Raw genomic sequence first — 25,497 nt, 5'->3', positions numbered from 1 at the left:
AAAAACGCCCTGAGGCTGGCACAGGGTCATATTGTACACACCCTGGCTCTTAAACCCAAGCTGTTTAACTCTGTCTAACCCTTACAAATCCCTGATACAAAGCAAAGGCAAGGTATACACAAAGCAATAAAACGGTGACAACAAATACTGAGACAACAAACCACTTGATATTCAAACCTACCATAACTCATTTTGCTTATGTCAAAAGTTACCAGTTCACAATATCAGGAAGGCTAACAACTATTTCATCCACTCACTGTTTTAGTTAATGAACAAGCAAAGAAAACCAGTAGAGTCCTGACACAGGGTACAAACAAAGCAAGGTACAAACAAATTCCCAGGTGGTGGGAAACACTGTGGATAAACTAGACAGCCAGCTACTCACCCAGCCAGTTTGAAAAAGCACTGATACACAAACATCAAACCAATCTAACACCAGTTAGCAAACCTACCTGGTCACTCACTTATGCCTGCAGTGCTCAGTATTATCTGCAGCTCCACATCTGGTGGTCCCTAAAGCTGGCTTACTTTGAAACACTGTTGTGAAGTGAACAATTACACTGTGTTGAAGGATTGGTACATTGCCCTGGGTATATTGATGTTCACTGTTTCTGCTGTGGTTGAGTGGTAGCCCAAATAACAAATGATTTCTTAAGGGTTAACTATAGCAAACTTTCGAACAAATGCACAGAATCACTAGATATCTTATTTGGAACATAAGAAATAAATAAGTCACTTTAAGTTTCAACTCAGGGAAACAGTTTGCTTCACATTTGTTTCTTTTCACAGGATAGGGTTTGAATAGAGATATTTCTCCTGCAGTGCTTCACAGAGCAATCCTCTATGACCACATCCAAGCAAAAACAAGCACAAACCATGCTGTTCCTCACATTTCTGCCACAGGTTATCTCTTTCACCTGTTAACTCTCTTTCAGGTTGATTATACTGTATGCTCATCTCCACACATTTGATCCCTGAGCAAGACTCTCCACTGCTTCCTGACATGCTGCCACTTCCCGGTTACCCCTGCAGGCTTTGTTGAGTCATCATTGCTTCAGTAAGTCATTTTAGCTGACTGTAAAATCCTGCTGTCATGTGGTGACAGAAAAAGATGCGAGTATACTAATTTGCTGAATAACTTCATGGCTCATATCCAGTATTGGGGATTTCATATACGACTAAATAGTTCTCCAAAAGACCTGACAAAAAGTGATCTGATCCACCCTCTAAAGGATTACTTAGTGCTCAAAGGGGATCTAATAATCCTTTTTGAATGACTTTTTGAAACCAATTAATATGGAGATAAATCCAGTTAGAAGGCTGTGTTTCCAAGCACTGGAACTGCCAGTCATGGCAAATTCACAGCCAGTAACAAGCTCAAAAGAAAAAAATCAATACCCTTCACGTCACATCACTACATTCAGCATTTTCTGTGTTGCATTCAGGTCACAGTAGGAAAACATCATACCGATAAAGAGAGAAGAAACAGAGAGACGGAAATATGGAGACTGATGTAGGGAAAGTTTGCTCAGCACTTTCTGAAGCTTGACCCACAGTTACCTCTTCAACGACTGTGGGAGAAATACATGCCTGTGTGTGTGTGTGTGTGTGTGTGTGTGTGTGTGTGTGTGTGTGTGTGTGTGTGTGTGTGTGTGTGTGTGTGTGTGTGTGTGTGTGTGTGTGTGTGTGTGTGTGTGTGTGTGTGTGTGTACAATGACTGCAGCAGAATTGTAAAGGAAGACAGGATTTATCCTCTGACTTGTCTCAGCATTCTTGAGGAGTTGCTGTATCAAGAGTGTGCATGTATGTGTGAAATGTGTGTGCACACCGCAGAGATATACTACTTTACCCTGTTTGTATGGAGGAACTTTGAGCCACTGTTCCTTTTTTTCCTGCTGGGATTGTTGTTATGCCATGGGGGCTTCCTTCTCCTCCTTCTTTTTCCATATATTTCCCTATTTTCTCTCATATGTACTGAAATCATCTTCAATATGAAATTAAAATACTTTTTTAGTATATTAATACATCGTTAGCTAGCATTGTTAGAAAGCATTGTTAACTACTTGGTTTAACTTCTGCCACTTACAAATACCCCCTGGTTTGGTTCGATATCATGAGTTGAATGAGAAATCGTTTTTCTTTGCTCATCTGTAAAAAAAGGTTACAAAACAAAAACAAACAAAAAAATGATTAAAATGCTATATATGACTGTTAGGCCTGTCACGATAATCAATAAATCAATTAACCGAACGATAAATAAAAACGTCCTCACCTCGGTAAGTTTGCCAGCCTTGATAAACTGACACGTGCATGCATGTTTGTTTTCTTCCTCTCTTTCCACCAAAGAGGCTGAATGAGAAGATGGCTCACTACGTCTATCTTTCCTATCTTTAACGTCGGGGTGCATAGGTTCTATTGCGGATTTATAGCAGAGTGAGCATCTGTCCAAAATGCGATCTTTGGGGTGAATACGGAGCTGCTTGCGCGTACACACGGAGAGAGCTGAAGGGAGCGTCCTAAGGGGTAAGGAGGAAACACACGCTAATATGAGTGATGGCACGAAAGATACGGTTCTTAAGCCGCCTGCCACAGTCCCAGTGTGGGACTATTTTGTTTTTTAGCAGAATGAACAAAGTGTGAGCTCATGAACACCAACGAGCTGATATGTCGCATTTGTTTGAAAATAGTGGCGACGAAGAAGAAGAAGAGGGAGGGGCAGTGGAGCCTTGTTCTTTGACAATCCGCTCTTACTGAGGCTTTTGGTCTGAAAAGTAAATAGAAATAAAAGCGTCAAATGGTGGGCACTCAAAGACAGCTACATTGCCAAAGAAATGCAGCCCTTCAATACAGTTGAAAGCCAGAAATGTTAAAAATGTTTGACAGAAAGTACGGTTTGACTGGGAAAAAGTACATGAACTGTATAAACTCCCTTTTATTTAGGCTTTAGTTTTTATTGTTGTGTTTTGTTTTGTTTTTTTGGAGTTTCGTTTTTTCTTTAGAGACAGGGTCTATGTTTTGTATTGTTTTTGATTTGTATTAATTATTTTAATTGACATGAATTTTTTTGTAAAAGAGAGTCCATTTCATTTTCATTGTATTTTTTTTTCCTCTATCTTGTTTGTTAAATTTATTATATTTTTTGTTTAATTTATTTTATTTAAAAGATCCTGACCTTTTAATTACAGTTAAATACTCTTAAGAAATTTAAGTTTCTTGCTTTTGATATGGTGTACTCACTTTATTACCCCATTTATCATAATTACATCAATGAAAAAATGGAAAAAAATCAAAATAATATTGACAATAATATAATTTATTGGCAATAATATTTTGGAAAATTATCGTCTAGCAAAATTTGTTATCGTGACAGGCCTAGTGACTGTGTTATAAAAGATGTATATTTATATTTGTGTATTATGCCACACACTTCACACACATATCAGTGATTACTCAGGTCGAAACTTTGTTTTTCATACTTGAAGAATAAGACAGACAGTGAAAGACACCTCTACAGCCCTACTGCTCTTCATCTAGCTTCAAGCTCAGAAGCTGAAATGGTGCAGCACAACATCTGTAGATCTGATGGAGAGTTAAGTGAATCACGTTCCTCAGGGTTTCAATATACGACAAGATTAGTAATGATCAGGTTACAAATGCCCCCCTCTGTACAACACTATAATCATCATCCATTTAAAATGCTAAGACTGTAGCGATGATACTCCTGGATTATCAGGTGCCTTGTTACAATCCCTAAAGAGCACACTGCTGCTTTAAGTCCTTCACTAATACCACTGAAGCTGTTCTAGCTACATTCTTCATAATGTACTTTGTGACTCCATGTCAGTGAAAAATTGTAACATGAGTTTAAAATGAAAAATTAGTAATTTTGTTCTAAATGTTTTTTTTTTTTCACAAACTGGCATCAAAATTGGAACTCAGTTATCTAAAAAGATTTCTGTTACCTTAGACTTCTGAGATGTCAGGCTTTTCACACAGCCAGAAAAGAATGGCTTTCTGTTTGGTGCTGATACCACCACTGCTACATCTCACACCACACAGTGCATTTGTCTGGGTTGTTGAACAATATTTACAAGGATAGGCCTTACATTCAAAGTGGAAAGATGGAACACTTCAGAACACACCATTTCATATTCTACACACTACACTCTTACTGTCTGATATCAAAGCTTCCGTGTGGCTTCACTTGAAAAGATGAGTGCTTCTCCTTCCTTATTACTATGCAGAGAAAAATACGCATGATGCCTGAGTCACAATTTGTATTCATATTAACTCAGAACAATGAGATGCAGAGCATACTGCAGCTGATTTTTACTCTCTTTTAATGACTGACTGAATAAAGAAAAACAAAATTACCATCAACATTTCAGTTCATGAAATTATTCCACCAATTAATGTGTGCAAGTTTACAGGATGTTAATTCATGAAACACACTGACCAAGTGTTGTGAATTGATTTAGGAGTTCTCATCTTTCAGGTAAACAGTCTGAAAAAATTGTTGCACATTAAAAACTTAGTACAACTTGATGTGTATGAGGTGCTGTATTTTTGGAGGTGAGTCAAAACTTTATAAAAAACTCTTCCGTGTGTGCATTCGTAGCGATACAGTTGCACAACACCTCCTCTCTCTTGTTCTACCAGCTCCTCTCTTTAGTTCATATTCAGCCTCCATGCCTTCTCGTCTCAGAGGGGCACACTAAAAAATGTATTGGGGGCATTATTCCGACTGCAGCTCGTTTTTTAAAATAGATGCAGTCGCACCAGAGGAGCTATAGAGTCACAGTCAGCCATCTGCTGCTACCACTCTTTCACTCAGTCACTAATCAGATTACATATTTAGCACTGAAGTGTTGTAACACACAACAGCATACACTGACACTATAACATAGTGGTGACACATAATTACAACCATGTAACTTTAGCCTACATACCAACAGCTTGTAAAAATCCTATTAAAGATGGTGTGTGTCTGTGTGTGTGTGTTTGTGAAACTATTTCATGCAGTAAATGCTGTTATATCACTCACAGCACTGCAGGATGAACACCTGCTTTTCAATGGAATTATGATAAGAGAAAATGTGGCTGTATGCTCCAGCCAGTAAAATTACATTCATCATCATGACTAGATAAAATGCTTATCCGCAGAATCTTTACATGCAAAGATTGTTTTACTTCCCTTTGCTTCTTAGATGAAGAAAAGAAAACAGATATCCACTTTTGCAGAAGTTTCCAGTTAAGTATCTTTATGCTGTAATATTCATACTGTACAAAGAAATGAGTAACATAATATCAACAGTAATCTGAAACTCTTGGCTTTTGTAAAGGCTGCCAAACAGCTCTTCTTTTTTTGGCGTTGTAAAATTAAAATCAATACAGAATTAAGTATAAACATAAAGAATACAAGCTTGAAAAAAACAAACAAACGCAGGAATTAGTTAACCAACTCAGTCCCCTGCAAAAAACACATTTCTGGGCAACACAAACTGCAGACCTGGCAGTACATAAATTCCTCTCCAAACCTTGCACTACACAACACAGAGCAAATGACACCATTTCTCACTGCACCAGTTTCTACTCAGCAGCATAACTGCACTAAATCCCCACATGATGCATGTCTTCACACACTCGAAGAGAAGGAAAAAAAAAAGAAAAAAAAAAAAAGAGGGGACTCAAATCAAGTAGGCCACGCAGGCAGCCAGGAGGGGAGCAGGCGGCTGCCAGGCCAACCAGTCCCGCTCTCAGTGGGGGTCCAGTGAGTGACACTCAGTCTGTTAAAGCCACAGTGGGCATGAGTGGAGCTCCGTCCCATCGTACCAGCACAAGGATGGTTTATCTTCCTCTCTCACTTGTATCTGGGTTACTGGGGTTAGGACAATCCTTAGGGAGTGTTTCCCTCTCCCTCTCTCTTTTCTCCAACTCATTCTGCACATTTACTCATGTCTTTATGCCATTTTATATTTTCCTTCCACTTGCCACTAAATCTCTCAAACCCTTCTGTCTCTTTCCATCCTTTTCTCCTCCTCTGCTTCCCCTTTCTTCTCCTCTCTTCCTAATCTCCCCATGCCACTCAGCTCACATGCTCACAGGCCTTTTAGTTCCTGCCTTCACATCTTCATTTGATCCTCCCGTCCTATTGAACCATCTTTCCTTCCTTCCTCTTCTCATCTTTCTCTCATCCTCAAACAATTTCCTCCGCCCCCCGCCAACACTACTACGCTCTCTCCTCCTTGCCAAGGATGCGCATTATCTATACCATGGGAGAGGGAATAGGCTTCAAGTCTAACCACTTCAATTCTCACTGTTAATATACATACAGTATCAAATCTGTGTCTAAATGTCACTTCTATAACAACACATTTTTCTGCATATAAAACAAAATGACAAAATAAACCACACTGCCTACTGACATCTCCCCCACACAGTGTTATACACACACACCTAATTACAGCACAGTATGACTCTAAGCCTGGCAAACAAACTGACAGAAAATCACAACTACACTTTTGTTTTTCACAGAAAGGCCTGAACCAAGTTAAACATTTCATTTTGCAATGGCTTGTAAAATCAAAACAAGAATCAAGCTTTTTGGGGATCAACCCAATTTGTGTGCAAATTTTTGTAACTTGACAAGTTGCATAGTGACATGAACCTGCCGGCAAAGTTAAAACAAGGTATTATTCCTTGAGTCGACAGCCGGTTATTCAGAAATTCTCATTTTCCTTTCCCTACTAGGGACCCCAGTTTTTCTTCAGTTTTATCAATGACTGACAAACAACAAAGCAGAGGACAAAACAGAGGTAAATGTGTACATTGTACCCTCCCCACAGCCCAGTGTGATGCCACTCTATGATTTAGACCTTGTTAGGCAGAAAACAAACAAAGATCAGGTCAATTTTACCCAAACTGACAAACGCTCAAGGTTATAATAGTTTTGGATTTGTCATCATAGTTTAGTTTTAGTTAGTTTTGTCATTTTTTTTCCATTACAGTTTAGTTTTAAATAGTTTTAGAGCGGACATTCTAGTTTTTTACTTAGTTTTGATTTTTGCAACAAGGCTTAGTTTCAGTTTAGTTTTAGTTTTTTCATACCTTATTAACCAGGTGCAGGATTCAAAAAGGTCAGAGTAAATATTTTGTAATACTGTTTATTTTCAGGTCCAACATGGCGCTCACTGCTCAGTCAATGCTGATACTGAACTGTTGGCTGCTGCCTTAAACACATGAAAATAATATAAACTTAGTATAAAAAATATAAACATAAATGATATAAAAATAATTTGAATATAAATTAAATAAAAATAATATGAACATAAATTATATGAAACAATATAAAATGAGCTTTAATAATTAGAAACTAGGACTCTGTAACAATAAAGGCAGACTCAAATACAATAAAGTCAGACTCACATGAAATTAAACTATTACAGATGCTCTGATTCATTGCTCCACTACGTTTGGTCACAGCACAGTGCACAGCCAGTCAGTGCAGTAAACAAGCATGTCCCAGTACATCGCTATGATGGTGACGCTGACAACTGCTGAAAACTGCCATAATGTTGGTTGGGAAAATGTGTTGGATTAATTTAAATCCTAAAGGCTGTTAATATTGTCAAAAACGATAACTAAGGACATTTTGTCTATCATTTTGGTTGGTTTAAGTTAGTTTTGTGAACACAAGATACAGTGCGAGTTTACTTATCGTTTTTTTTTTCTTTTCTAGTTTGTATTAGTTTGAGTTAACTGCAATGTATTTTAAGTTTTAGTTTTCTTTTTGAGTTTTCTTTTAGTTGCTGTGAATGCAGCAATGCATTCACAGCATATGTTCTTCTGTGACAAAAACATTTCTTCTTCTTCTTCTTCTTCATTATTCTTCTGCCCGCTTTTTTGGACCGCTAAAACTCAGACAAACTTCAACCGATTTTCACCGTTCAAACTTCAAAACGTGTGTTTAAGTTGGGACAAGGGGGCTATGACTCTTCAGAAACTTTTCACAAATACTTTCTGAGATATTTCAGAATTTGTGCGTTTTTTGGTCTCAAAGAGATGAATGGGGAATTTTCAAAATTTTCTCCCTTCAGGACATTTTTTCAGCTGGCTTCAAACCCTTTTCATTCAGTCATACATTCAGCTACAAACTCCATTCAAACTTTAAAATATTCAGCTACCTTTTGGCTTCATTCAGTGGGTTTCAAATGTTTCCTAGCATTCATAGTTTATTCACAATGACCCTTTAAAGGTCATGATGCAATTCAGCTCTTCGAGCCGTTTAACATTGGTGTGTATTGGACGGAATGTTTTGGCCTAGAGTGGGAGATTCAAACGACAGAGCATGGAGAGGGGGAAACAAGACCTGGGAAACTTCTGGGTAAACTGCTCTTTTGGTAACAATTTTTGCCCCACATAGGCATATTATATGTCAAAATGTAGGGAGGCTTGTCCTGCTTCTTACAAAGTGGTTTTTAAAGCTAAAGGATCAAGCACTTTTTCACAAAATGGCCAACTGTCATGAGAAGTTGAAAAAAAACAAATATACCTCAATGTTAATTCCTGAGGGGTTTTCTCAGAGATCAGTGAAATTTCCCTCATCTATCTATCGCTCTCATGGGTTTGTTTCTTGACCTTCATGCATGAAACTTAGATTGACAGCTTCCTCCGGGTCTCAGGATTCCTACGGCGTGTTCATTTTTATTCTAGCCCTCACGGTTTCGGCAAGGTGACAGGAGATTCGGACTCTTGCTTTGCCACAAAATCTTCAGAAGATTACAGTAACAAGGGCAAAGTTGTGCACCTGCACCTGCTGCCCTTATCGAGCTGGTCACCGTGGAAACCTTTCATCTCATGCAGCTGTTTATAGTAACTCATCAAAACATCCAGGAACAAAGACAAGCATGTGTCTGTTAATTTATCATTGATCACCAATGTAAAATCTGGCTTCAGATAAGCCTCAGCAGACAGGTTTACATGATTGAACACACACACACACACACACACACACACACACACACACACACACACACACACACACACACACACACACACACACACACACACACACACACACACACACACACAGGGCAGAAAGTATCACACTTTAACAGCATTTGACTTCCATTTCCCTGAGTCAGCTCCTTATTTTCCTTTTTTTTTTCTTTAAATTTAAATCCCTTCCTTTAATTCCTGAATTGATTCAGCCATTCAAACTTTTAAATCCAATTTTAGATTACACTGATTCATGCTTCATCATCATTCTTTTTGTCAGAATTGCAAGCACCTTTACACCCTGATTTCAAAGGGAATGTGTTGGGAATCAACAGACTCCACCAGCTCTCTGATGGCAGTTAATAAACAATGATCACCATGGCAACATCTGGCTTCAGATGGGCCTCAGCCTACAGGCTTAAATGGTTAAAAAACTCACACACAGGACACACAGGATTACATTTTATCAGGGTTTAAGATAGCCGACTTACATTTACTCTCAGTCAGGTCATTATTTCCATCAATGTTCTTTAAAATTTGATTCATTCCTTTAATTTTTGAATGGACACAACCATTTCAACTTTAAATTCCTTCATCCATTCCATTTATTCGTCCATTCATTTCCTTCTATACAAGAGTTCATGGCAGGCTAATTCAGCATTCTGCATCAGCAGTTGAGCGCAAGCTTTTACAGGAGTTCTTTAAACAGTTTTCAGACATATCCTCAGTCATTCATGATCAGCATTCTACATCAGCAGTTGAGCACAAGCTTTTAAAGACTTCATTCAACCATTTTAAGACAAATCTTCAGTCATTCATGTTCAGCATTCTGCATTAGCATTTCAGTGCAAGCCTTGCATGACTTCATTCAACCATTTTCAGACACATCTTCTGTCATTCATGTTTAGCTTCTGCTGTAGCATTTCAGCGCGAGTTATTTAAGACTTCATTCAGCCATTTTCAGACATATCTTCAGTCATCCATGTTCAGCATTCTGCATTAGCAGTTCAGCGCAAGCTGCTTCAGCATTCTGCATTCACAGCGCAATTTCTTCAGAAATTGCTTTTCTAGTTAACTATTACAACCTTGCAAACGCTTCAAAAATATCTGGGAACACAGTGTTTGTGAAGATATAGATCATTTAAAGAAAGTGAGGACTAGAAACAAGCATGAGAACAGATAAGGGTGATAATGATGAAGTAAATCAAAGTGTTTTATAAACAAAAACACAAACTTAAAACTATTTTCCAGCCAATTGAAAGCCTGTACTTATGTTAAGCTGACATGGGAAACCGAATGAGACAACAAGCCGTTTATTTGTTGGTACACAGGCCACCATTCAGTTGCTACTTGCTTTGTTATTACTGATTTAAATCTAAGTACATACTTGGTAGGGGGTGCTGTGCGTAGATGCAGGCCCCTTTGCTCCAGCACAGGGGGATGCAGCCACTGCTCTCCATTTTATTTGTAGAAGGGGCTGTTCAGGGTCTGGCCACTGCACCCAGACTAAACTGCAGGAAGCCCAAAACAGCATAGAGCCCAAAACTAGCAGTGGCCCATTTTGGCTCCTCAAAAACCTGGAAAATTCCTGGTATAAAAATCCTTAAAGCCCAGGAAAAGTATCTGAAAATGTTCCAATAGAAAGTTTAAATTAAGTTTTCCTGCAGATGTTATTGGTTACAGCAGTGATCGTATCCATTGTGTGATTTTTATCCTCCTCACAAGACAGCTGCAGGAAACATAACACAGAAAAATCAATCTGAGACAGTATCCCAGGGATGTAAGTAACGCCGATAGAGCAAAGAGCCCAGCAAGAAGAAAAGGAGAATGTCAAATATCCTTTGTTCTGTAAAAATCAGATGACACAGCAAGTGTCCCCACAGGAGGTAGAGAATACACCAGACTGCTACTTTATCCTCCAGCAGCCACTATGCTCATCTATCATCAGGGTCCAAGTCCAGCTCATGCAAACGCTCTGAAAGATTTCACCTTTAAATAACGCTGAGATAAAGGTCTGACTCAGCTTCTCACATCTACAGTAGACTAGCCAGCAGAAATGGTTCAAGTCAAAGTTCATGAGGAAGTCGAACTTTCTTCAACGGTTAAAGGAAAAAGTCTCAAGACGGACAAAAAAATGGAAAACAGTAGCTGGTGCAGTTTTCCAAGCTACTGATCACAAGACTGCATCACATTACTTCAGGACTTGAGGATCTGGCTTGGGGTCCGAGTCTTAGAAATCAATCCGTCTAATACACGTTGTGACCTTTAACCCAGAAAAAAATACCTTTACCACTGTGCAATGTGATATGGTATGTATGGTCCGTGTAAGGAAGCTCAGTTTTCTCCTTCACTTTAGGAAGAAAAAGCTTGCTGTGGGATGAGAAGGCTCAGAGAGTTGCTCCAGGACACCTCAGGAGACCAGAAGCTTCCAAAAAGATACATCACGTTTGGCTCCTACGGCTGGTAGACCATTTCTCTTTGCATCAGGCCACTTTGTAGCCCCAAATATTAGATTCAGTGCAAAATGGCAAATCCAATTAATCAATCCGTAATGTGAGATTCGAAAAAGGCAGCTTTCCTGTAAATCTTCAGACGTAGTGTCAGTCAAACATCCAGGTTACAAAATAAGTCTGACATCCCATCCTGGCACTAAAAGGCTCCATATGATTACATCAAATTCCTGTTTTCCAAGAAAGGTGGTAGATCTGTTCAGAAAATCCACAATGCTGTCCAAATGAGGAGGCAAGACGGATGAAAGGAAGAAAAATCCTCGCATCAGTGACAAAAATGTAGGGCAAAGAGGGACACCGAGAATCGGAACATAGTGAGGGAGAGGAAGATGAAAGTGACCGACGCAGGAGGGAAAAAAGAGAGCAAGAGAGGGAGATGAGGACAGAGATAAAAGAAGAAGTTTGAGTTGAATTAAAAAGACAATTAAAATAAAAATGTAAATGACAAAAAGAGGAGAGAGGAAAAACAGCAGGTAGATGAAAGAAGAAGAAAAACCCCCGGCAAGAGGCTGAGCCTCACATCCTCCAAAGGTTTCCCACAACGCTCTGAGCCTGCAGGAGTTAACCAGGTCAGAGCAGGTGTCTGATGTCAGCCAGCGACATAAAGTGACAGAGACCTAAAGAGAGGGAGGGGTGCCGAAAAAGACAAGCCGGGACAAGAAAAGGCTGTAATGTGAAAAAAAGGAGGCTCATCTGTTTAGAAGTCGATCAGCTGCGTGTCGTTCAGTCTGACTTCTCAAAGCTTTCTTCTAGAGCAGCGGAAAAAGCAGCTAGATCACAACATCACCCCCTACACACTCTGCTGCAGCCAAACACACACACACACACACACACACACACACACACACACACACACACACACACACACACACACACACACCGCACATACACACACACACACACACACACACACACACACACACACACACACACACACACACACACACACTGTATATTGAGCGCAATCCTTCAGCAGTGGTGGAATGAGTGCACCAAAGAGGCTGTAGCGTGAAAGAGTATGCGTGGTGAGGGGCTGTACTATACACAGCTGATGTAGTAGGTAGAAACTACATGTGTGTGTGAGTGTATGTGTGAGGAAGGTGCATGGGGGTGCAAGTTACGCAAAAGTAGATTGAGTTCTTGAGTGAAAAATAAAACACTAAACAGTTTGTGACTGTAAAAAACAATTGCTTTAGTATTATGTGCATTTGCTGTGACCACGCTGCAAAAGAGCTGCAAAGATCCAAACTGAGAATATGTAGGGGTGTGTGCTTAGTGTGTATGTGACTGTGTGCGTTAAGTTAGGCAGATGAGGAAGGTAAGGGAGGATGAAAACAGGGGTAGAAAAATTGTAGGTAAGACTTGATGCAGTGCAAAGAGAGGCAAGCAGCGTGAACAGCTCTGATAGGTATGCCAATGGGACCTCGGTCTCAAACAGCACCCTGACTTCACAAACAGGTTCTCCCATGAACACACAAACCTTGCACATGCAGATTATGTATTACCAGGATTAGTGTTTAGCCAGCGAAAAACATATATTCCACTCTTTGACCCATTTCAACATCTTCGTTTCCTCTGTCTCTACTGCCCTCAGCAGGTCTCTGCTGCCCTCTGTCCTCACTCTGTGCCGTCTGTCTCTCCTCCTCTCACAGCATATTTCACCTGCTCCTGCAGCATGCCAGCATCCTATTGGCAATAAAGCACCCAGAAATTCAATCTCTCTGATGTGCCAAAGGACAGGATGATCTTGAGAACTTTGAAGAAGAGCTACAAACTCGAAAACATTGGCAACAATTTCACAGATTTTTTTAATGTAAAGCATAAACTTTTTTTGGTTGATACAGATTCTGCAAAAGACCCTTCCCATTTCTTCTGAATCCAATATGAATCCCAAATAAAACATCAGCAATAAACTAATGCTTCCATCAGATGGGTAAAAGTAACTTTGTAAAGTGAAAAAGAGCTGTTAGTTTACATGAAACTAGTTTTATTTATTGCGATAAATGCAGACCATTGCTATGTCTTTACTGTTAATGCTTACATTGACATTACAATATGCAACTCTATCTCGCATCAAAAATACAATTAATCCACTGTGTATGCATTATGTGGGTGTATTCAACTTGTGCCCACAAACTCCAGAACCCAGAAAAAGGATGTTAGGATTGATGACCAGCTGACCTTTAAGGTTCATGTGGCCTCAGTTTCACGGTCTTGTTGATATGCCCTCTATAACATCAGGAGGATCAGACCCTACCTGACACAACAGGCCTCACAGCTTCTGGTACAGGCCCTTGTGATATCACGCATCGACTACTGCAGTTCCCTCCTCGCAGGCCTCCCTGCGTGTACATTTAAACCTCTGCAGATGATCCAGAATGCACCCGCACCTCTGGTCTTTAACCAGCCCAAAACAGTACACGTCGCCCAGCTGTTAATCTCATTTCACCGGCAAATTCAAAGCTCTTCTTTTAGCTTACAAAACATTGACAAGAATGGCTCCTGCCTACCTGGGGTCCCTCATCCAGGTCTACACTCCTTCTCACCCACTACGCTCTGCTTGTGAAAGACGCCTGGTGCTCCCAGCTCAGCGCGGCTCCAAATCACTAGCCAGACTCTTCTCCTCTGTTGTGCCCAAATGGTGGAATGAATTACCAAACTTTATACGATCCACAGAGTCCCTTTCTATTTTTAAGAGATGTCTGAAAACTCAACTGTTCAGGGAACACTTGTGCACTAAGCTGCCCTTCTCCTCTTTTCCCCCAGGGGTAGAATGAGTCAGTAGGTCTGAGACTCAGCTCTTGTGATTTTTCAGCACTACTACTGAATGTTGTCAAAGATTGAAGTTAACTGTTTAAGCAATTAATTGTGGTTTGTTGGCTTGTTGATTATTCCAACAACCTCCCCAGGTTTTCCTTCTATCTAAATTCTTGCTTGTGTTGTACGTCGCTTTGGACAAAAGTGTCTGCCAAATGAAACTGTAAACTTTATTCTGAGATAAAATACATTTTTGCCAATTGGAGGGTAACAAAGTATTTGAAATTAAAAAACATTGTCACAATGGTATGGTGAGATTGAAAATCTTTCACTATTAAAGTCCTTTCTTACTGAGATCATAACTACTAAAGCCTCTTGAAGGTTTTTTATTGTCCCTGTATAAACTTCAGTGATGCTTGAGTGTTTTTATTTCCAAGGGTAGCTTTAACAAGACACATGTTCAATATGTACTACGATGAAAAATATTAACAGGAAGGTTTTTTTTCAATTTAAAGCAGTGACTTTAACAGTTGGGGCTGAAACATTTCAGTCATTGTCTTTATCAACAATATCATGTTTAAATCATGCTTGGTGTTGTATCAGTGGATTTGCGTTTTAATACCTAAGACAAATGTCCAAATACTCTTCTGATGATATGAAAGGTATATATTTGTTTTTTATTTTTTAACCCTACCTTTTTAAATATTCCCAATTGCTGTTAATAGGTTTTTTTTTTATCATGATGTAAATGGCATCTGGCCTTATCAGAACTGTGGAAAACTAAACACAGAGGCTTAACGTGCTGTTTTACATGTGATCCACAACCAATAAGAGTGCAGTCCTTCTCAACAGGCAGGAATGAGAACATTCTCCAGCATACACATGCTCACTTCACTTGTCCTCTGTGTGCACTGTGTGCATCCTGCTGTGATTTTTTCACTAAGATTAGAAGTCATCATTTCATTATCACTTTCAGTTGCCCACAATTTTAACCTCAACTCAGTCTCCTAATGCAGACTTTCTATTCTTAGGGTCATGAAATGTACATGGTAGTTGTGATCTTTTCAGGAATGACAGGTTCAAGCTCAGCTCCAAATATATAACACACTCCTGGAAAACATAGGATCAACAGTTTCCTAGCAACAGCCATGGAGAGAGACTGGAGCTACAGGCTATAAAAATGTCTATCTGTACCTACGAGATTATTCAGCTCTACCTCTGTCTATGCTATTCAGCAGAAACACCAGCAAGCTTCAAGTCTGAACTAGACCGAGAACAGTATGCCTTGTGAGAACAATGAGCCTCTCTATATTGTACAGGAAAGTCAAACTGAAACAGTGTTTTACTTTCCATTATGTGGTTTGAATTTTGGGGTTATTTTTTATTTACTAAACTATATAAAGGGCAGAAATATCTAACAAAGATGTGGTAGGACCCTACATGTTGCACGCTCTAAAACAAAGCTTTCAAGAATGCATTGTGCTGAAGCTGTCATGTTGTAGGAGTGTTGTGTCACATTGTTGCATGCTTTAATAAGAGAGGGTTGAGCTTCTACCATAAGTCGACAGAAAGGTTCTCACCAGCGTAGTTAGATATCTTGGAAATATCTGCAAAAGAGAAAGAAACAAGATATCAGTTTGATACATTTTTGATATATGAAACGGTGTTGGAGTGAATTGTGCATAGTAATGTATGAAATCACAGTACCAATTAGATTCTAAGTACTATGTCCATGATATGACATGATAGCAGCTGTAGTATTGCTATAAGAACGCAATGTATGCCTTCCTGCAGGCAGGCCTCAGCACATTTTTGCATTAAATTGTCCATGCATCATGTACGCTCTTTTCAAGCATCAACTACTTCATTAAGCATGGATTTGTTTTGCATGCGTGCACAAATAATGTGAGCTGTACCACTGCTGTTTCATAGTTACTATGCTCTACTTCAACTCTAACACATCGCTCCAGAACACAAAAGCATGATGATGGAAAGCAAGTTCATTTTGGTCAGAAATAATAAAGAAGACATATAGGTAGAAAGAGATAGAGTTGCACCACAGAGACTAATACAACTCAATTCGTTTTCTGTTTAATGCTACTGAACTTCACAACAAACACACACATCAAACAGTCTAACCCAACAGATTCATTGCAGTTTGTGGTTCATTTGACGGACAGGAGTCGATTTCTAATCACGCTAAGCATCCGCTGGTTCACATGTCAGCACTGACCCTTTACTGACAGCGCAGCAGCTCCCACTGCATCAGGAGGATTTCATTTGAGCTACATACCAGACAGTTAGAGCGAGGCGACAATCATGACTTGGCAGGATAATAGATCTGCCATGTCATGCCTTCATAACGTCACCCACTGGCCTCATTCAACCCTCTGATCTGTCTCCTGACCAAGCTGCTTCTAAATCTCATCTCGTCACTGCCTCTTCATTATCACGTAAAAAAAGACCAAAATGAGCACTTTGATAAAAAAAAAAAAGGTGCAACTCTGGAGCTTCATTGTTGCATCTGTTACCAAGCAACAGACACAAAGCAACACTTTGGTGCAAATGAGGACACCATTACATGTAAAATAAGAGCTAAAGACCACATCAACACGACTTGAATCTTCCGAGTAAATATGCAACATTTTATTGTTATAGACAGCAAGTGAAGGATGAAGTTGTTTATTTTCGTACAGGAAACAATATGATAATGTCACAGCGACAATCGTGAAGTGTGCTGCTTACACTGGAAAAGAAGCCAATGGACTAAATTAATGGAGGCAGTTTGGGAGATTTTCATTTTTGTTAAATGAAGAGAGTGAATTAAAAAAGATGCTCCTGGCACAACAAAAATTAAACCGACTTTCCTTGGTGTTTCTATTAATGTAAACCGTATAATAAAAATACCCTTTTCATTGAGTATGTTTTCTATATCACACTTGAACATAGTTTGCCACAATGCAAAATTTTTATAGTATGCATAACTGTATGACTATACTATGTTGACTGTGAGTCAGTATTCTTTATTATTTTCTCATGCCTTTACACAAATTAGACTCTGTTTCCTTGTTCTAAAATCAAGTTAATTCAGTAATTCAGTTCTTGTGTGCAGCAACAAAATCCATATCCCAATACAAGGCTCACGTTTTTCCATTTAGTGACCCAAAGTGGTATTTTAATCTAGAAATTAATCCACTTGTTCAATGTAATGATAGAAAAACTTTCCAGGTATACAGAAACATACCACCAGCTGCATGCATATAAAGAAAAAAAAATGCCCGGAAAGAGGGAAACTCATTCATCACGTCCCCTGTCATGATGCATCACTACAATTTTTGCATCTTATTTATATAAACAAAATATATTGTTATGTCTATTTTAAGCCCAATATTTGGGGTATTTAATATTAATTTTTAAGTCCCCTTATCAATTCCAGCACCTTGGTTTTGATACTGGCAGATAAGGATAGTGAGCCAATCCAATATCAGTGATGATAAACATTCTCTGTTCCTCAATATGACTATGAGACTATGAGAATTAGCTTTTGCCAACTTCATTTTTTTCTAACTTTGTAAAACAAATTGTGTAAAATATATTTAACATTACTGCATTTTTATATAACAGGATTAGAAATGTTTCATATCTATGGTGAGTAAAAAGGACTTACATTTTAACTGTTAACCTAAGCAGTGCATATGTGAGGAGTTAAACTTGCACATATTGCAAGTTGCTGATGGAGTTATTGGTGAAACAAGCATGAAATACTTTCAAACTGTTGAGCTACTGTTTCTCCCCCTTTATGTTATTTTAACTTAGCCCAGCATAAACACAGACATATCGATGTTGATGACATTGCACTTGAGTCTATATTGGTGTGAATTGATACAACACGACAGAGGCAGAGGAAAGCATTCATATTTTATGACTGGGAAATTACACTATTAGGTCAATCAAGCTGTTTGGGTTAATTGTCGGTAACATTTTGGTCACTCTGTCCCCAAATGTTTCACATCTGTGTGCATTTTTACTCTAGTCACACAATTCATTGTGTTTCTTTCAGGGTTGTGCGTAAAACTTCAGCTTCAAGTAGTGTGTTATCAACAAAAGCAACACTAGATCAGCTGTGCCAATCTCTTCTCTCTCTCTTGCTTAGACTTAAACTGTTGGAGGTTGTAAATTTACCATTCGAGGAATTACTACGCTGAGCAGTTTTAAGCCAGGAATGGCAATTTTTTTTAAGAACACTCAAAGCATTTACTGATATGGAGTAAAAATATGACTCATTGTAAGGCAGAAGTCCATGTAGTTTCTCATTCATCCAGGTTATGGTTATTCTGAAGACTCAAAATAAAGCAACAAGACTGTGGAGGGTTTGGGAAGACGTTTCACCTCTCACCCAAGAAGCTTCATCAGTTATATAATTGATGAAGAGGTGAAATGTCTCCCCAAACTCTATACAGTCCAGATGCCTTGTTTTTGAGTCTTTAAGTTTAAGGCAGAAGCACTATTACTACTAGAAATTAAACAAACAATCGGTCTTTCAGAGGTTTTTAGTGCCTACATGCACAGTTAATTCAGGAGGCTTTATTAAAGTGTACTGGAAAACAACAATATGCACAGCACTATCCATACATATGTTGTAAAAGAGAGCTGCATTTGCTGGTTTTAAACAAATCTCCAGGCATAGATATTCCCTCTGTGCCAACAGGAATGACCTCACTTTAAAGTCAACTTTAATCTTTCACATCCAAGGATAACAATTCAAAACTAGAAGTCTTTATTAAAACAGTGCTGGAACATCTGTCTCTGAACTGCTTATGACATTTTTCACTCACATAAACACTCTTCTGAGCTTCTCCCTCCTACTCGATCACATTTCCCCCTCTCACTCGCTTGCTCGCTCTCACAGCCTCTTTCTTTCTCTCTCCCACTCAGAGTAGAAAACGATTGCCTCTGGCTGCAAAGCACAGAGGCTACGCTACAGTTGACACCACGCTAAGGGCATTGCACAACTACATTCTCATCAAGAAAACAACAACAGCCTCTTGCAGCTCCTCGGCACTGATGCGCCTGTCAGAAGAGAGAACAACAAAGCAGAGCCTCGCTGCACACAGAGATACCTTACAGACCAAAGTCACCAGAGTAGCAGCTTTTAAGAGTTGACCATCGTTTTCAGGAGCTGCTCTTGGAGCATAATGGTAGTATTGGGACCACTACAGAGACAGTAAAGTAGTACAGACGGGGAAGACTTTGATTTGCCTTCTTTTCATCTGTCTTTATCTCCATTGGGCAGCCACAGTGCTGAGGTCGTCCTGCAGGGTCATTTGCTTGTGTACACACAATTAATTGGAGTTACACGCTCAATTTGCTGTCAAGTGTGTGAATTATGCTTAAACACAGAGCACTACCGCTCGTTCCTGTGCTAGGAATTCAATTCACCATTAACATTTATTTTACGCTTGAAAACGAATATTTTCATAAAACCAATACCTTTTTTTTTTTTTTAAAAATATAGTTATTTCTAAATTGATATTTCTGTGTTTTGAGAGTATCAACATATATTGACACAGACAGAATCAATATAAAACCAGAGTTTTACCCAACTCAGCCATCAATCATGACCCCAACTAAATTTTTATATTTCATTCCTTCCTGGGTCAACTTCCTAAGAGAATTAAATTAATAATGTGTGGAATGAGACACCGGTTTCACTGCTAGTGACATTATTTGGAAGGAATCTATTTTCAGTAAACAGTTGTGCAAGTTAGGACAACACAATGCTCAGTTAAATCTACCTTTATGCCATTCCACTTTCACTCTTTCTTTTCAGAAATTCACAGGTTTTAGAGCCATCTTTAGAGCCATCAAACAAGCAGTATTACAGCTCTAATCCAGAGTGCAGTGTGGTGCAGTTATTGCTTATAAGGCCACAAATTTGTGGACCCAAACCACAAAGCCAAGATCATACAAAAGATTTACACCCCTGAACCCTCTCATGAATGGAAAGTAGAGGATTGGGCTATATCACTCACTTTCTTTTGGTATTTCACAACATTTTTATGTTTTTTTCCAGGTAAGCTGTTTAGACAGAAGATAACTGTTGACAGTCAGGGATTTGTTGTTTGAGAATACTTAAAATACTGAATACCTGCTCTTATCTATATAAGTCCAACCCCAAACATTTTTTATTCCCAAAACACAAAGAATAATATCCAGATCTGCTTTGCAACAAAAAAATGGTTTTGTTTTGAGGGGGGTTGTCTCATCACTTCTGCCTACTGCTCTTTTCTTGAATTTTGAGACAAATCTGCTGTAAATGAAATGAAAAATGACAATTAAATAAGTTTTTCTTAAACATGAGAAACACAGATATTCACCAGCTGTTCTTAACTGAGAAAAAACTGGATCTAAACTGGATCCAAATTCTTAAAGAGACAATGATGAGGCCACTGCATAAGGACCGTAACTTGTTCATGACAAGTTGGAGGGACCTCAAACACCAAGGGCTGTATAAAGCCTCAGGAGGACTGGCCAATTAGTTTGACGTGGTTTCCAGAGCAGGGGACCTTAAAGAGGCAGCAGCTAAAAAGGAGCCCTTAAAACACGAGTGTGATGGAAACGCTTTTGAGCTGTAAGTTGTATTTTAGTTTCTCACTCAAGTGCTGTGTATGCATTTCAGGAAGTTAATTTCATTTCTGTGATCGTTTTGATTTCCAGCTTGGAGCATCAAATAAGTGAGTTGGTGTCGAATACGTGATACAAACCTACCCCATATAAAGTAACTCCACTACAATGTGTTCACCTCAAAGCTGATAGAGAGTTTGGTGGAGTAAAAGTCAGGGAGTGCTGACCACATGGAGTAAGCTAAACAAACCAGGGACCAATGAATGCAAATAGGGGAGGGCTGTTGATGACAAAACAAGTGCATGCGTTTCTAGTCTTACGCTCACGTGTGCAAAACAATAGTTTTCTGTTGTTCGATCCCAAACAAATGACAACCAGAGTTTAGACAAACGAGGACACTACAGGCAAACTTGAGGTACTATTTTGCCTTATATTCCCTCTATTAAAGATATGCAACAACTTTTTGTTTCAGTAAATTTGTTCATGGGAAGAAGCAGAATTATTTAACTGCATTAAAACACCAGAACATTCAGTTGGGAAATGTGTTAAACAACAACGCACTCTGTCTTTACGTCCCAATATGACACAACTGATCGGGTATCTTAGAATTCAGCTATTGATGCAACAGCAGAAAACACGGCCTGAGGCACAGGATGGGTGTTGGAGGTGGAACTGTCCTGGAATTCAATACAGCACAATAGAGTAACCACAAGACACAGCACAACTTAGCAGTATATGACTTTACATCCTTTACAGATTAGGAGGGTTAAGTCTGTGTGTGATCATACAGTATACAAGTTTTTGGGTATTACAAATATAACTGAGTATGAGGCAGAAGAACCTCAAGTTCAGACATTCAGGAGGTTTCTTAACCTTAACCTTCAATTACCAGTGGCAATTATTTTTTGCTTTTTTAATCATTTATTAGTCTTTTTTGAGAGAGGTTTCTCATTAACATGTAAAACACTTAGACAGCAAAAGTGACAAAAGCCAACAGAAATTTGTTGTTTAACTCTTAAGGTACAGGTCTGACTGGACATGGCTTGATCCAACGCGGTCAAGAAAATCACATTTAGCTAATAAGGTACCTGAGGAAAGACTGTTTAGAAATCACAGATGATGATTTTTTGTCTGTGCCTTTGGACTGTGACTTTTACCATGAGGATACTGAAGGGGCTTTGATACTCAAAGTAAGAGCCATACACAGACACGTGTAACTGTTGGAGTGCTTGGTAAAGTCTTCATGGATTTGTTGGACTTAAAATCTGTCCACCAGTCACATACAAAAACAACATGGCAGTAAACAAGTTGGTAAAAAAGACGACTCCATATGGACATGACAACACACCTCTACTCTGATCCAATAAGGACAACTGTGGGAGCAAAATCCCAAAACATTTGGGGCAAAGGATTCGAACAATCGCTGCATTAGTGCCAGTTTAGTCATTAGACAAATCTGTTGTGTCGCAAGAGGCGGCCAACCACGTTTATCAAAGGAACTCAGAGCGGGCTGACACTGTATCAGAGCCTTCAGCGTCTTTGTTTGTGCTCCACACTCTACCTGTCTGTGAGGCTTTCACATGCAACTGCTTGCACAGCGGCAAGCAGCACAAATTCCATTCCAGTCCTCAGCTTGCCAGACCCTCTCTACCTGCCTACCAGCACAGAGCACACACACACAGACACGCAGCAGTCCAATCACAGCTAAATATGCTTAAGAGCTATCAGAATGACTTCATACCTCCATTAGTGCAGCCTAGGAAGTCCCAGAACTGCATGTTGGCTGTCGGCGCACAGAGGACTGAACCTCTGCTAAATCATAGATGTTTGGATGTGTTCCTGTTCTGTTTCCACTTCCTTGTTGTACAGTATGCTGTCACTTATAGGAGGGGAAACACCCGCCCACTGATTGTATCGCACTGACACACCTGAGGGCTGAGTTTCATTTCCAAAACCCTCCCTCCTTTGCCTCATCTCCTGTTTCTAATCACCCTCCCACTTTCGCTTCCCATCTTATCTCCCTCTGTCTGTCTTTCCTCTTTATCTTTTCCTGACTGAAAACAGACAGGTGTAAAGATCGATCCAACGTCGTCAATGCCGCTTTCCCCATCCCTGCCTCTTCAGATTAGTGGAAGAAACAGGAGAGGAGGCAAAGAGAACAGACAGGCAGAGGAGAAAGAAAGCCACTGGGGACTGTAAGCTCTCCTAGTGATCTCTTGAATGAGCAGTAAGTGTACATGAATTATTATTTTTAAATTCCTCCAAGTATACGTTTAGAAAGAATGTATACAGTAATGAGTAAATAACAAAAAGGCAATGAATCACAGCATCGAGTGAACACACAGCCTATCAAAGATTAACCAGACTCCAGACATCTGAACTGTTGGGTGTCAGCTTGTGGTCATCCACCTGAAGGGAACTGGCTTCGAGTAAAGTGGAATTTTTGAAAGGCCACTTTCTATCACCCTTTACAGGGACATTTTTTAAATATTACAACAGTTTGAGTTTATTTTCAGGACAGCAAGCTGACCCCATCCTTGACATGCTTTTGAACTAGTTTTTATTTGGTAGATGAATAACGATTTCTCCACAATATCTGAGAGGATATACTTTAAGGTCCTGACCCTGGAGTGTGGCTGCAGGGGGATGTATACAAGGTTGCGATGAGGGGTAACAGTCACATAAAGGCAGGAAACAAGATGGGAAGTGCACAGAAAGGCAGAAATCTGTGTGAGTCATGACAGGGCAGCTTTGACTCCTAATCCCCATAAGGAAAACTGTCAAATCACATCCACAGGGCTGCTGCTGCTGCTGCTGTTCACTAGACTGCAAAATATAGCTTATCCTGCTTTGTAAATGAAGACATAAAAATCTAAAGCATAAACCTAATCACACAATGCATGCTTGAGGATTTATTTGCAGTCATAAATCCAGGTTAGGTTTAAATATTAAACCTTTTCTATTGGCCTATAACAACGATAAGTGTGCACTATTGTGGTTGACAAGGCAGAAAGCAAGCCAAAACACTTGAGACGCACAGGTTAGGAAAGGGCTGCCCTTCTTTTGTTTGAAATCCTCTGTTTGAAACAATACGCCTCGTTCTGAGCAGCTTGCTACTCATGAAAACACATGTGTATTTTTGCCCTCATCGTGTTGCCCTGTATGTCAGAAATCTTGCTTGGCTTGGATCTATGCACCTAAGCGGAGAAACAGAGAGGAGTGGTTTCGGCCACTGCACCACTGTCTGTTAGGAATACAAATGACTTAACAGTGTTCAAATGACTAGTAATTCTTATCACTAAATCAGCGATAATTCACACTAAATCTTAAAATTAGCCACTGAAAACAATCCCACACCTGCTGCCGTACCGTTTACCCCATTGTCTGCATGTTACCCCCTTTAATGCTAAGCTAACTCAGCTAACGGTGGGCTATTCCCATTTAATCCGCCCACCGGAGGGATCAATACTCACCCGCTTTCGCCCTGGAGCCTGAACACAGCTACTCTTCGTGACCAGCCACCTTTTTCCCACACAGTGAGTTGTAATTATATATATGTGCCCGCTAATATCACAGCCGGTTTGGAGGGCTGTATCTCTCCGTTATGAGCCCTCTCCCTGTCTGTTTTTGTCCACAACAGCGCCGTGCCCGGTAGTCGGTGTCCACTGACGTTAGCTGTTAGCACAACCGCTGCCTGAGCGTTTCCAACATGGCTGCAGCTGGAGGGGCTCACTGACAGGAGAAGAGGGGTCCTACGTGTCCGGTACTGAATCAAGGGCCCCCAAACCGTTCTTATGTAAGAATACTCATCCACCCAATTTAATATCTTACACTTTTCATGTGATCAAACTAAACATTGTAGTTTGGGACTGTGAGTTATTGTTTTTCTTTAAGTATGAATTTTTAGTTACATGGAAAAAAGAATGAGAATGGGCACAAATTGCTCATTATAACGTAGCTACTCTTTCCAAAAAGGCACATTTAATGTGTAATATTTGAAACAAATCCAATATCATTTTTCCTCTCATTATTTTCTGTACCATGGGCACACATATATGGGCAAACATCCCTTTACCCATTTTTCAGAGTGCTTTCTTCAGAAGGAAATATAATATAGACAGGCACAATAAACATTCATAATCTTCATATCAGATTATAGTCTAAATAGTGTAGAACGAATGGTTAGCATTTAATGACAGTTGGCACTGTCAAACTAACCCTATTCTGTTATTATATTGTGTTTGTAGCTTGTTGAAAATTGTGGGGACTTATTGTTGTAGGTACTGCCTGTATTGAAAAGCACCCCTGCTCTGAGGAGGCAAACTTTCTGGAGATTGACAAACATCGTAAAATCAATATTTCACGGTACACTGTTACTGAGTGAAGCTGAAATGAAATAGCTCTCCACTTTGTCAGACCCACTTTGGTGTATTCATTGCTTTACTTGCAGTGCCTCCATCAAATCAACTTTACCGGACACATTACAAAGATGTGCCGAAGTGGATGGGAAATTAATGTGCAGGATTCTGTGGTTTTATGATGCAGCACAGTACACTAAAGCACAGTGAGATAACATTCATGCTGCAAATTGATGTTTGCTGCTCAAATA

General features: G+C 39.5%; 1 protein-coding gene across 6 annotated transcripts in view; it reads right to left on the bottom strand.

Moving 5' to 3' along the window:
- Positions 1–24,644, bottom strand: part of LOC141800843 (focal adhesion kinase 1-like) — a 73,910-nt gene extending 49,266 nt beyond the window's left edge. For 4 of the 6 annotated variants that reach the window (XM_074683661.1, XM_074683663.1, XM_074683662.1 and 1 more), the window contains exon 1: positions 10,385–12,255. In XM_074683661.1, the coding sequence (XP_074539762.1) occupies positions 10,385–10,457 (73 nt within the window). In that variant the 5' untranslated portion in view covers positions 10,458–12,255. Of the gene's footprint in view, positions 1–10,384; positions 12,256–15,844; positions 15,872–24,361 lie in introns of those variants that run through there. The other 2 variants (XM_074683665.1, XM_074683666.1) reach the window with 2 other exon arrangements.
- Positions 24,645–25,497: the final 853 nt, after the last annotated feature.

The sequence above is a fragment of the Halichoeres trimaculatus genome, unplaced genomic scaffold, assembly GCF_033239565.1.
Source record: "Halichoeres trimaculatus isolate MK-OKI-2021-1 unplaced genomic scaffold, fHalTri1.1 fHalTri1_scaffold_12, whole genome shotgun sequence".
NCBI lineage: Eukaryota > Metazoa > Chordata > Actinopteri > Labriformes > Labridae > Halichoeres > Halichoeres trimaculatus.
This window is presented reverse-complemented; position numbering and strand designations above follow the sequence as displayed.